The sequence below is a fragment of the Schistocerca serialis genome, chromosome 2 (assembly GCF_023864345.2).
Source record: "Schistocerca serialis cubense isolate TAMUIC-IGC-003099 chromosome 2, iqSchSeri2.2, whole genome shotgun sequence".
Lineage (NCBI taxonomy): Eukaryota > Metazoa > Arthropoda > Insecta > Orthoptera > Acrididae > Schistocerca > Schistocerca serialis.
This window is the reverse complement of record NC_064639.1, coordinates 192,826,276-192,840,503: the sequence shown is the minus strand read 5'-3', so window position 1 is coordinate 192,840,503 and position 14,228 is coordinate 192,826,276. Positions and strand designations below refer to the sequence as shown.

Here is a 14,228-nt window from a genome sequence, read left to right as displayed (position 1 = left end):
ATCTTCAATTTTTTATCTACCACAAATAATTTCCGGGGGATGGAAAACTCACCCACGTGTTGCTAAGGTTGTTCTGAATACGTTGCACAAGCGTCGCTGAGGAGCCTTTACACATTCTTCATACAGACCCGATCTCTTCCCATGCGATTTTCGTATTACTGGAGCCCTGAAGAAAGATAATCGTGGCAGTCGATTTGGTTTGAACTAAGAGGTTCACTTTGTCCCGTACGCAACAGCAAACATCTTTCCGTGAAGGCATTGACCACCCTGTCTCGCTGTGGGATAAGTGTATTAGCACTTATGGTGATTTCTTTTGATATAACAATAGTTTACTTACATTTTCTCCATTTGCCTCGTTTTCATTTGACTACCACTCATTAATAGTCAATAAACTGAAAATAACTTCACTACCTAGATACTAGCTCAGTGAAGTTATTTTACTTACTCACACGATAGAACTGCACAGGAAGAGATGGGGAGGTGTAGTGTATCTGTAAACTGAAAAGTGAGCAGCCTTCTAATAATGGAAGTGGCCTTTCGCAGAAGAACGCTACACCTGTAATTTCCCCTGTAGCACTGCAGAAGACTGTGCAGTAATTTACCTAGATTCTCACCGTATGCTTTCCTTGCGTTAGTACTGTTGGTCATTCATACCTGTATTCCATGTAGTATTAACACACTTTTGTGAAAAAACAAATATCCCCAGGTCTCTGTGCACACTGCGTCGTCAGTGATTCATAAGGCGAGCTATGGAAGAATCGCTATAACCTCGTGAAATACTATTTAGTTGCTTGTTGTGATGTAGTGCAGTAGAGAGAAAGGGGAACTTCCTGCTCACTTTTCATTTTGCAGACCTTTGAAAGAGGAAACTGCAAGACAAAAATCGTTGATCCACCTTCCCTGATGCTTCTAAGCTCCGCCCCGGCTTTTCCACTCTGTTACAAAAATATGTTTAAATGGGTGTGAAATCTTATGGGACTTAACCCCTAAGCTTCATCAGTCCCTAAGCTTACACACTACTTAACCGAAATTATCCTAAGAACAAACACACAGACCCATGCCCAAGGGTGGACTCGAACCTCCGCCGGGACCAGCCGCACAGTCCATGACTGCAGCGCCTCAGACCACATTTTTTTTTTTTTTTATAAATCTCATTTTGATCGTTGTAGTTAGTTGCAATTGTTCGTGGCGGACGTCCCCTAACGCCCGTTGAAGTTCGTTATTGATCCATTCACTCAGTTTTTTTTTTTTATTACAGAGGGCAGCTAACCCTCTGACAGAACACGCTGAGTTACCGTGCTGGCGAATACTCGGCTAATCAGTCTGTTACACCGCAAGAACAAAGTTCATCCCTAAGTACAAATCTACTGCACTTACATGCGGTACAAGTATTTATAACCTATTCTCAACCCGCGTCATTTATAAATGAACATTAATTTTATATCTTTAAAACGCTATTTTTAATAATCTGTTACTTTTCCATTCACTAGAACGTGGAAACCATAAGTCACAGACAAAAAAGGTATGCGATGTTTTTCGTAAGAATTATAATGTAATTTAATTTTGTAGTGCAATCATTTTCGCTACAAACTGCCGTTTTCGAGGTAGTCAAAGGAAATCTAAAAAAAGTTACCCTTAAATGCGCTCCTCACCCCCAGTCCTTCGATCCCACTCCACCAGTCGGAATTTTTAGTATGTTATTAATGACATTCCCTCCTACCACTGTACAAAAATTTGCGACTACATGACATTTTACCCCCAATTTTCCTTCGTTGAGTGGAACTTGCACATTGTCAGCCAACAATCTTATTGTGCTACTGATCCTACCATTGCGATCTCTATTTGCGAATTCCATTGGCTTAATGTGAGGAGAGTCAACGACAATGCAGAAAGAAAAACGCCATGTACGCCATGGCTAAATATTTGCAGGCTCGCCATCTGCATGTACACTCAGCTGCCCCCCCCCCCCCCCCCATGGTTTTGTATAAAACTGCCAATTCCCCCATTTGTTGTTTCAGTCGCAAATGGTGAGCCTGAAAAGCAGTTGTTGCTGAGCTCCTGACCGAGTTCGAATCTATCTAATTTCGTGATATTTTCATAAGATATACGTAGGAGCAAGTAATATATTGGATGACTCTTCTAAAAAGTTTGCTCCCGGAATTGTAACAGCAAACCCTTGCGTGACGCAGAATTCTTCTTTCTCGCATCTGTCATTGTAGTTGAACGTGTGTCTCCGTGACACTTTTGTCCTTATTAAACAACTGTATAACGAAACGCACTGCTCTTTTTTGGATCTTGTCCATTTCATTTGCAAATTCTGGTTGTTAAGAATCCCCAGTATTCTGATAGAGGAGGTTTTGGTGACTGAAAGGTAATGTAGCTAAAGACAATGTATGTTTCCTCGTCGATATTTAAGTCTATTGACTGATTTTAGAATAACTTGAAGGAATCTGCAACAGAAAACCGCCATAAGCAGTTTCCGGCATTTTCTACAGTTTTTATTATTGTCTTCCAATTGTTTTTTGAATTGTTTGTAAATATTAGAAGTTCTACTTATTTAAGTGCTACTTGAAAGATACGGTTAATTCTCCAGTTACAGAGTTTAATGGTGAGTAAAATTCTGTGTATTTTTAAAACTAATTACATAACCTATGGGCAATTATGCCATCAGTCGTCCACCACCTAGTAGCTTGAAGCTAAAGAATGTCTCCTACCATGTAACGCGTCATATCTGCAAATGAACTGACTTTCTGCAATGCCTTAACTGTTTTCCCTGTCTTGAAATTGTGAATTTGTGTTCATCGCCCATAGCTTCTGTCTCATACTGTTTTTAACTGGTTTTCGGTTGTACTTCTTAATACAGGCAACAAGAGCTTGTATTTTAAGAGGATACCAACCAACACGTCCTAGAGGAATGGCCGAAAAAACTACTGAACATCATCCTTTACCAAGTACTCTTCAGAACAATTTATTGTACAACAACATTTTATTTCCCTCTTAGGCTCAGCTTAAAAAGTACGTTAAAAACACGTTCAATATTAAACTTGAGGGTTCACTCTTATGAAAAGACATTAAACGTGAAATACCAGAAGCAAAACAGTTTAGATATTCTTTGAAGTTTTTTATTAAAACATTAATTATAAATACTTTACATTGAAAGTTGTGCCGAGACACACCATAACCTGAAATTTACAATGAAGTAATAGAGCGTGGAACGGCCTCACGTCAGGTGAGGGTACGAACCCGCAAACGATACAGCAGAACCCAAACGTAGACCCCGGGCTCTAGCAACACCAACATCCAACACCAACTGCAGAGGTCGAGCGATTGGTCCGGACGTTCAAAGCACAACGAAAGAAAACAGTTCTGGCAGTACCAAGAGTGGATGTCCAGTCCAGTTTTTTGGAACTTTACTGAGCACCTACAGTCAATGGACACAGTTCAGTTGATGTGCTGCTTGACGATCAGCTTCACGATGTCTTAGATCTATAGTCCCTGTGCCTTGCATCTCTCACTCACAGGATATGCCACAGTATCAGCAAGGTTTCATCTTCTGGGCACGCACCTGGATGGACACAAGCCCTTATGGTGCAACATAAGTTGTGACAACATTATACATTTGAGGTAGGTCAGCAGCACCTGGTATACCAAAAGAACCTCTGCGTCAAACTGTACAGAGATACATATGTATGTGCAGGCACTTAGGAGCTATTAACACATGTGGAAAGGATCAACCAACTCTCGCACTCTGCAGGAGTGGCACCTGCCGACTATCCCACTGCTTGTTCGCCATTAGCAGTATGATTTACGCCCCTACCTAGAGAAACACTTCAGAGGGAGGGAAGTTTTCTGATAAAGGTTTAATATCTTCTTCCATCTTCACCGCAACTAGCAGAAAGTGCCACTGGCCCTCAGCCCTCACCATTTCATTACCTCCAATCTCTGGTGAAGCGTAAACCTGCCACCATCTCAAGCGTCATCCGTGACTTCCATGCACAAGGTACCCAGAAGGAAACCCCGGTGGACATACTCATCATTCCTCGTCCCTTGAGTCGGCGACTTAGGCACAGGATGGAGCATTTTTGGCCGTTTGCGCCTCTCAATGGGGAGATGGATTTTATATCGCAATCAGATTCCTGAACGTCGGACAAGGAGGTGTCGAGAGTGAGATTGCCCCGTGTGAGTGTCACGTACATTGAGCAGTACCTTTGGAGTTGTAGTTTTCCTGATGCGTCCACGTGGACTTCGAAGTCAGCTGCGTACTGAGACTGGAGTAGATTCTAGTCTACTTGACCTACTACACTCACTTGAGCAGTGTTGTGCATACTTTGTGCTGTCGTTCTGTCTTTGTTCCGTGTTTGTTCCTGACCATACTTTCAGACACACTGCTCGCCAGTCAGCATGACACTCTGTGGTTTTCGCGAGTGCCACTGGTCGTGGAACTGTGCCAGCATCCCAGAGAGTTTTCGTGGACGCCACCTTCTTTCCACACGTGATATAACAATGTGATTTCCAACGCCTCTAGAAAGCGTCGAGCCCATCCTATTGCAAAAATTTTGGAGTTACTATTCAGTTTGTTCGACATCTCCATGCCTACCCATCAGTAGATTTTGCTCTCCTATATTGTCTGCGTGTAAAGTTTTTATAAAGCGGGATTGCCTGACCCCTTTTCACTACATAGTGTTCTCTAGCTTCAGTATCACTGCCCTGACAGCACATTACAGTAACTTACTATCTCGGCACTCAACACTACTGTGTTAAGGGGGAGCAGGAGAGGCACCACAGGACATTTTAATTTCCATGGTCTATACTTTTACAAATAAATTCATAAACCTTTGTCAGCATGACCAGAAAGGATTCAGCATTCACATTCATAGCAGTGAAGTTCAAAAACATAACAAAATAAATTTTGATATTTAAATTTCATCATTTTCTCACTTACTACTAGCTGCATTTGTTGCTATAGGTACACTTTTCTTCATAAGTAAGAGAGCTTCTTCGATGAACTCTGCACAGCATAAAACCATACTTACAGGAGTATGAAACTGTAGAATTTTCCAAATATATGAAAAACTGTGGTAAAAATTGAGATAATTAACTATAAAATTTGAGTTTTTCTAAACATGAAGCTTAAAATGTAACAGCTCATTCATTTTTTCATAAACTACATAAATTCTAGAGTTTCATACACCTGTAAGTATGGTTTGTATGCTGTGCAAAATTCAATGAAGAATCTCTCTTACTTATGAAGAAAAGTGTACCTATAGCTACAAATGCAGACAATAGTAAGTGAAAATATGATGAAATTTTACATGTAAAAAATTTATTTTGTTATGTTTTTGAACTTCCACTGCTATGGGTGTGAATCCTGAATCCTTCCTGATCATGCTGACAAGGTTTTATGAATTTATTAGTAAAAGTATAAACAGTGGAAATTAAAATGTCCTACGGTGCCTCTTTTGCTCCTAGTCTGCCCGTTTGACTCCTACCAGCCTTAATATCTCATTGTTTCTTTTTTACCAAAGTAATACAGTTACGGGAACAAAGACGTCGACAACGGACATAAATAGTTAACTGGGCACTGGTTGGAGCAGTAGACGGGAAATCTGCAACGATGAACAAAGGTTAGAATATGCAAAAGTATTATAGACTAAAATGTGAATAGTGGCTACGGGTAGATGAAAAATTTAGGAAAAATTGGAACAAGTGGTGTTCACATAACTAACTGAAAGAGTGACGACTCAAAAAAACTGGGTACTAGTGAGACCAAACAGAAGAGTTATGGTTGCAAAGTTCACGACCTTGCCGGGCAATCAGTGTTAGCCGAGGAGGAAACTAGTTACTATCAGCTATCAGTATGAAGGTTCAAGGCTGGTCGCCACTTCTGCTCGTCACAGTGTGCAGCAAGTGTCTGCTGGCTGGTGAGGACCAGTCCCACACGATGCGCCGACTATTGCTGCTAGCCTTTTGCTCTGCCGCTGTGGCACGTGTGTTGGGTGAGTCGCAGTTTCCACTGGCGTATTTGACAGATTCCTACAATTCTCTGATCGAAAGATGCTGCGTCAAATGCGCACCTTAACCATGTCAATGACTGTGTGTGGTATTTATGCAATAGGTTGCACAATAATGTGTCTAGTTTACGTTCTTCTGTATGATTATGAAAATGAAAAGAGAGGATTGAACCTGGTGACAGAGCAACTATAGTCCGATTAAAATTTCTTCAATAGTTGACATCTGTCACTAGCCGCTACAGTCTTGTCACATCGGCCATCGACTACCGCTCAGCTGTAGGCGACACAAATGAAGACGGGCCACTTTACAAATGCTGTTAACGTGTAACGCGGAGCAAAGTTAGAAGTGGCCACCCAAGGTATGACGGAAATGCGAGATGTTCTGTCGACAACTTATAAGTGACAAGTGACTGAGCTACAGCAACGACTCGTTTTATAGACCGTAATTTTAACTCATGTCCTAAGCTAACCACAACCTCGTGATGTCCAATGTATATGAGAAAACAGCTATCAACAACGTGCTGCAGGTCTAAAATCACGATCGCTTTTTTCACGCCGATTAAAGCTAACCTCTAAGAACAAACTCGGTACAGGAAAACTTCAGTTTCAGCGTTGAAAGCAACCTGTCCTGACACTGACTACACGAGCTGCCGCGTTACCAACCGATGTGCAGCCCTTGTTGGGACGAGGTTACATATTATAGGCGACACAGGCAGATTTCAAACGAAAACAGAATGATAGGAAAAAAATAAGAGCAAATAAAAAAGTTAATACGTGATGAAAATGATGGGACAAGAAATTAGAAACAAAAACAGATTACATTTCAACCGATTAACTGAATCAATATAATAGTCAAAATCTTTTCATTAGATTTAGAAACAAAAATGTCTCCCTGCATTTTTCGAGATACGAACCTAAGAACATATACACGGCAGGTTTATACGTTAATCATTACGCTATGCCATAACACTGGATTAAGTAGTTATATTTACGACTGACGTGACCCAGTCGCAAAGATGAATTGCGGTCTACGAAAAATCTGCTTTACACAACATCGTGCGAAGATTCTCTAATGTAAGCCGATCTCTGTGATTGTGAAAAACTGTATACGTACGCTGAATCGCGTCTTGTCTGGAAGTATCCAGCAGAGTTTGGTTACTGCTTTATATGTAACGCGAGTATTTCATTAGCATTGTTTCGTGTGTGTGCGTGTGTGTGTGTGTGTGTGTGTGTGTGTGTGTGTGTGTGTGTGTGTTTGGTTGTTGGTGTGGTTTTCATGTGCGATGAAATACGAAATCAAAGTGCCGGGGATCCAAACACAACAAAGAACGCCAGACAAGGTAGTGGAAGTGTACTGACCAATTATTGTGGCAGTTTGGCCACAGCGAACGGTTCGGGCGTGAAGTTGAGTACTCTGGAGGAAACCAGCTCCAAAATCGTGAAGTGCCAGCTATCAAGTAATTTTAATCGGACTGTAGTGCTGTCGAGCTTAAGGTCTCCATCCGACAGACTGATTACTACACGCAGTGGCACATACCCCGTTCCAACAGACACTATGGAAAGGTACTGGATTTAAGCCACGGTAGTGACACACGCTTTCGGGACTACGGACTATGCACCAACACCTCACTACCCTCTCTTTCCAGCCAATTGGTGAAAATTTCTAACAACGACAACATTACAAGTGAGCACCTTTTTTTTTTTTTTTTTTTTTTTTGAACGCTATGACATTAACGTGCGTTCTGCTAATGATAGGAGCAGCACTTTTACCTTTTTGCTTCTTTTATATCTGAGAGGCAACTTCACTATCTACACATACTGACAAATAGTGTAACGTCTAGGTTCAACACTTTGCCTCGTTTTGTCGTGCTCGTGTAGCCAAGTTATGTCGTTTCGACAGATAATATTTGAAATACCCAAGAATTACCTTCGCATGAACAACTTTAAATTTGTCATGTATGTTAAGGAATTGTTGGCGCATCTTATAGAATAGAATGAGGATGAGTTCAGGCGATGGTGGTTATTGTGTGTTTCGGACGGAACTTCGTACTTCTCTGTGAGCTTGACGCATTGAGGTACGAAACGGTACTGTGTTTCACCGTCATTGATATTTTAATTAACAACGTAAGCACAATAACGATTCATTCATTCCATTGTCTACTGCTGACATCACGAGAGGAAATTTCTAGTGATCGGAAACGAGTCAAGGCATACATTATTACAAGCACCATAAATTATTTCCGTAGTTTGCACTAACAATAAAGTATGATTAATAGCAGGTGAAACATTTTCCATAGCAGTGGCACTAACTGATGTCCATTAACACTACGTTTGCAACTTCTTACTGGGTTAATATAGAATCCACTCCTCTGTCAAAAGTTGCGGCTTTTATAGTTTATTTATCTACACATTTTTGGGAGCAAACTTCTTAAAGTTTGACAATAACAATTGTCATACTGGATATAGTTGGAGGCTTGTCTGTAGTGGACCTTGTACCCTACGGACACTGTACCCTACAGTACGTATGGGAAACTTGAAAATCAACAATGCAAATAATCACATACTTTGCAGAAGAGTGAGAAATGAGCTATGCTTTTAATTTATGATTTTTTATGGTTATCCATTTTCTTTTAGTGTGTTTATGGGCAAGTTGTAGAAGATGTTTGAATTTAAATAAGGAATACCTTGTTTCTTAGAGAGACTTCTGAATCCATGTGAAAATTAGTTTAATACCTTACTTGGTCGTATTGAGTATCATTGTTGTAACTTTTAAATTATCAGCGGGTGATAGCAGTTTTGTTTCGAGATGATAATTTGAAATATACATACTTTCAGAGCTAACTGAGATTTTCGTCATTGTCTTATCAAGATGTTAACGGCCTTAATTTACAGTTTATTGTTACCCATGTAATATAATGCATGGAATTTCTAAAATAAGTCACCAACAGTATCTTTCATGGATTATAGGTTTATAGTTGCATAACATATATTTTTATAAGAGAGAGAGAGAGAGAAAGAGAGAACCCCTTTATTAACGATTTGTATTTTAGCAAAAATTACAGTTTCATGAGTTAATCATGCTCATAAGAAACCTACGATAAACAATACCTAATATAATGGGCCATGGTAATTCATTTCCCCTATTACTTGTCTAGTTTTATTCTTGAAGTCCAGCGGATTAGTACGACACTCCCTAATTTGTTAATCTAGTTAAGACTTTGATGAGGTAAGTAAGGTGTTCTTAAAGGCACAATGTTTGTTTCCAACGTGAGATGTTAGATTATACGAAACGTTAACAGAATGTTTCTTAATCAGAGCGCAGCTCGACAGCTATAAGAGGGAAGATGTCATAATGCTTTGCGTCCGTTTCATTGACACCGAAAGTAGACACTTTTAACTTCTGATGGATGTAGAGATTTTTCTTAGGTTGTTCGGATTGAGCAGACGATGTCTGCCATGCAGTGCGAGACTTTATTGTTAATAAACTTATAAGTTCTCCGTCTGCAGAGATGTCGAAGTTTTATCGTGTCGGAATCTGAAGACAACTCGCAACGAATGGGAATTACGCAGAATCCATGCAGTAGCTCTTCCATCATGACTTTTCGTAAAAAAGCAAATTTTTGGTGTCAAAAGTTTATAGACATTTGCATCTATTTATGTATTTCGCAATTGAATAACAGTGAATGGCGGAGGGTACTTGTTACCAGCATTAACGAGAGAAGCAAAAACATGTTTTGGCATTCAGAGGAGAAAGTTATTGACCGAAATTTTATGAAAAGATTTCGTAGCAATGGAAAATGCTTTTGCTTTAATGATTCCGATCGCAACTCACTTATAATATACATGAAAATTTAAAACTGTGTTAACACTAAACGTGAAATCTTTCGATTTCTTCTGACATTTTGTAAGAAGGCTGTTTAGGTTTTTCTGTTGGTAACGCCACGTAGCGCTTTCTATTAAAACCGCTGACTGCGCTGTGTGCAGTCTGTGGCTGGTTGGACTCGTTGTTGGAAGTTATTCGCCAGTGTTGTGTTAGGCAGTTGGAGGTGATCCGCCAGCAGTGGTGGATGTGGAGAGAGAGATGCCAGAGTTTTGAGAGGTTACTATAAGCGGACGATCTGGACGTGTGTCCGCCAGAAAAAGGAAATTTGTTAAACTGGATGTCACGAATTTTGAACACTATTAAGGTAAATACATTGTTTGTTCTCTAACAGAATCTTTCATTTGCTAACTATATGCCTATCTGTTGCTAGTGCCTTCAGTAGTTACAATCTTCTGTTTAACTGGCAGTATTGGCGAACCCTGTATTGCAGTAATTCGACTAACGAAGATTTTTGTGAGGTAAGTGATTCGTGAAGGGTATAGGTTATTGTTAGTCAGGGCTGTTATTTTGTAGGGTTTATTAAAAGTCAGATTGCGTTGCGCTAAAATATGGTGTGTTAGTTTAGAAATGATCAGAATAAGTAAAGAGAAAACAGTCTGAGTACGTTCAGTTTCACTCTGGAGTTTGAAAATCAAGTAACGTAGAAGTTTACCAGCACACACATTCTTTACATTCAAAGGGGAAGTTTCAATTCCTCTCTAGCAGGAATCCCATACTGCGCAGATCTTGACACACAAGTGTAGTATGAGGAGTTTGTCAGTGGATTTTATGTATTTTTTAAATGTTCGGCCAATAAAATGAAGTCTTTGGTTCGTTTTTCGTGCAATATTTTCTGTATAATCGTTCCAGTTCCAGTTGTTACATGTGTCATTTACCACGTAACAGAAATTGAAAGAAATTCTCTTAGTATTGAGGTGGAGGATCACACACTTTTTATTGTAGTCTGTTGCTACTTTTTGTACCACTGAGATATTTTATCAGGGTCATTTCGTAACTTGTTTTGATCTTCCATTCATCTGACTAGGAGGAAAACGACGGCATCAGTTTGCAAACAGTTTATGAGGGCTGTTCAGATTTTCCTCTAAATCATTCATATACAATAAGAACATAACAGGCTTTATCACATTTCATGTTGTTGTTGTGGTCTTCACTCCTGAAACTCGTTTGATGCAGCTCTCCATGCTACTCTATCCCGTGCAAGCTTCTTCATCTCCCAGCACCTATTGCAGTCTACATCCTTCTCAATCTGCTTAGTGTATTCATCTCTTGGTCTCCCTCTACGATTTTTACCCTCCACGCTGCACTCCAATACTAAATTGGTGATCCCTAGATGTCTCAGAACATGTCCTACCAACCGATCCCTTCTTCTAGTCAAGTTGTGCCACAAGCTCCTCTTCTCCCCAATTCTATTCAATAGTATTCATTAGTTATCTGATCTACCCATATAATTTTCTGCAGTCTTCTGTAGCGGCACATTTCGAAAGCTTCTATTCTCTGCTTGTCTAAACTATTTATCGTCCACGATTCACTTCCATACATGACTACACCCCATACAAATACTTTCAGAAACGACTTTCTGACATTTAAATCTATACTCGATGTTAACAATTTTTTCTTCTTCAGAAACGCTTTCCTTGCCATTGCCAGTCTACATATTATATCCTCTCTACTTCGACCATCTTCAGTTATTTTGCTCCCCAAATAGCAAAACTCATTCACTACTTTAAGTGTCTCATTTCCTAATCTAATTCCCTCAGCATCACCCGACTTAATTCGACTACATTCCATTACCCTCATTTTGCTTTTGTTGATGTTCATCTTATACCCTCCTTTCAAGACACTGTCCATTCCGTTCAGCTGCTCTTCCAAGTCTTTTGCTGTCTCTGACAGAATTACAATGTCATCGGCGAACCTCAAAGTTTTTGTTTCTTCTCCATGGATTTTAATACCTACTCCGAACTTTTCTTTTGTTTTCTTTATTGCTTGCTCAATATACAGATTGAATAACATCGGGGATAGGCTACAACCCTGTCTCACTCCCTTCCCAACCACTGCTTCTCTTTCATACCCCTCGACTCTTATAACTGCCATCTGCTTTCTGTACAAATTGTAAATAGCCTTTCGCTCCCTGTATTTTACCTCTGCCACCTTCAGAATTTGAAAGAGAGTATTCCAATCAACATTGTCAAAAGCTTTCTCTAAGTCTACAAATGCTAGAAAAGTAGGTTTGCCTTTCCTTAATCTTTCTTCTAAGATAAGTCGTAGGGTCAGTATTTCCTCACGGGTCCCAACATTTCTACGGAATCCAAACTGATCTTCCCCTTTTTCCATTCGTCTGTAAACAATTCGCGTTAGTATTTTGCAGCTGTGACTTATTAAACTGATAGTTCGGTAATTTTCACATCTGTCAACACCTGCTTTCTTTGGGATTGGAATTATTATATTCTTCTTGAAGTCTGAGAGTATTTCACCTGTCTCATACATTTTGCTCACCAGATGGTAGAGTTTTGTCAGGACTGGCTCTCCCAAGGCTGTCAGTAGTTCTAATGGAATGGTTTCTACTCCCGGAGCCTTGTTTCGACTCAGGTCTTTCAGTGCTCTGTCAAACTCTTCACGCAGTATCATATCTCCCATTTCATCTTCGTCTACAGCCTCTTCCATTTCCATAAAATTGTCCTCAAGCACATCGCCCTCGTATAGACCCTCTTTATACTCCTTCCACCTTTCTGCTTTCCCTTCTTTGCTCATTTCATAGGGGAACGCAAATTACTGCAAATCTTCTTCCAAAAATGCTCATTTGTCTTGTGTGGTTACGCTGAAATTAACGTATATCTGTGATCAAGAAATAAGACTACAATGAAGTGTGTTGATGCACTGAACTGGCGGGTTGGAACATGGGGAGTTCTTTTACACCGCCCCTACTCTGTTTCTTTCTTCTCCGGGGAGGGGGTGTGGGTTCATCAGTCTTGTGAGCATATGATACAGCCCTTCACGAGTTGCTCTCTTGTGCTAACATCTTCATCTCAGAGTAGCTGTTATACCCTGCGTACTCCGCCGGCCGTTGTCGCCGAGCGGTTCTAAGCGCTTCAGTCCGGAACCGCGCTGTTGCTACGGTCGCAGGTTCGAATCCTGCCTCAGGCATGGATGTGTGTGATGTCCTTAAGTTTGTTAGGTTTAAGTACTTCTAAGTCTAGGGGACTGATGACGTCAGATGTTAGGTCCCACAGTGCTTAGAGCCATTTGAACCTACGTACTCAGTTCTTTGTTCGATGTTTTCCAAATTCTGCTTTTCCCTGTGTTTGTTACTATCTACATGTCACTCTAGTACTAACACTGTCCTCTAGCGAAACATCTCACATGCTTCGAATCTCTTCTGTTATGCTTTTCTCGCAGTACTTTTGTCACTACCATACAATGCTGTACTCCAAAAGTATATTCTTAGAAATTTCTTCCTTAAACTACGGCCTATGTTTGATACCAGTAGACTTTTCTTGGCTAAGAATGCCCTTTTTGCCGGGTCTAGTCTGGTTCTTACGTTCTCCTTGCTCCGTTCGTAATGTGCTATTTAGCTTTCGAGGTAGCTGAATTACTTAACTTCGTTTATTTCTTTGTCCCCAATTTCATAATTTCGTCACTTCTGTTAATCCTCGTTACTTTTATCTTTGTTCTGTTTACTCTTAGTCCATATTCTGTATTCATCAGCCTTTTCACTTCATTCAACACGTCCTTTAAATCTTCCTCATTTTCAGCGAGGATAACTATGTCATCAATCACTCTGAACTGTAATCCCTCTTCTAAACCTTTCTTTTACTTCAGCCACTGCTTCTTCAATGTACAGAGTGAGTATCAGGACTGAAAGACTACGTCCCTCTTTACACACTTTTTAATCCGAGAACTTTGTTCTTGGTTTCCATTCTTATTATTCAATCTTGTTTCTTGCACGTATTGTGAATAACCTGCCATTTCCTATAGCAGACACGTATTTTTCTCAGAATTTTGAATATCTTGCACCATTTCTAGTCGACAGATCCTATTTACGTGTCTTGATTTTCTCAATATGTGTTGCTTCCACAATCAATCGCAACTTAAGAATTGCCTCTCTCGTGATCTTGCCTTTCCGAAAGCCAATTTGGTCGTCATCGAATAAATCCTAAATTTTCTTTTCCGATACTCTGTATATTATTTTTGTCTGCAACTTTAGTGCTTCTGTCGATAACTTGATTGTGCGGTATTTCTCGCAATTATCGGTCATTTTACACTTCTGGATTGTGTGCGTGATATTTTTTCAGAAAATCTGATGGTGTATCTCCAGATTCATAGATTCTTCACAGCGG

The 14,228-nt window shown here is 40.1% G+C and overlaps 1 protein-coding gene across 1 annotated transcript in view; it reads left to right on the top strand.

Annotated features, from left to right (window-relative positions):
- Positions 1-5,875: 5,875 nt before the first annotated feature.
- The window catches only part of LOC126456924 (uncharacterized), a 50,828-nt gene continuing 42,475 nt past the window's right edge, over positions 5,876-14,228 (top strand). Inside the window, exon 1 of the mRNA XM_050092858.1 lies at positions 5,876-5,996. Within this exon, the coding sequence (XP_049948815.1) occupies positions 5,942-5,996 (55 nt within the window). The 5' untranslated portion in view covers positions 5,876-5,941. The remainder of the gene's footprint in view (positions 5,997-14,228) is intronic.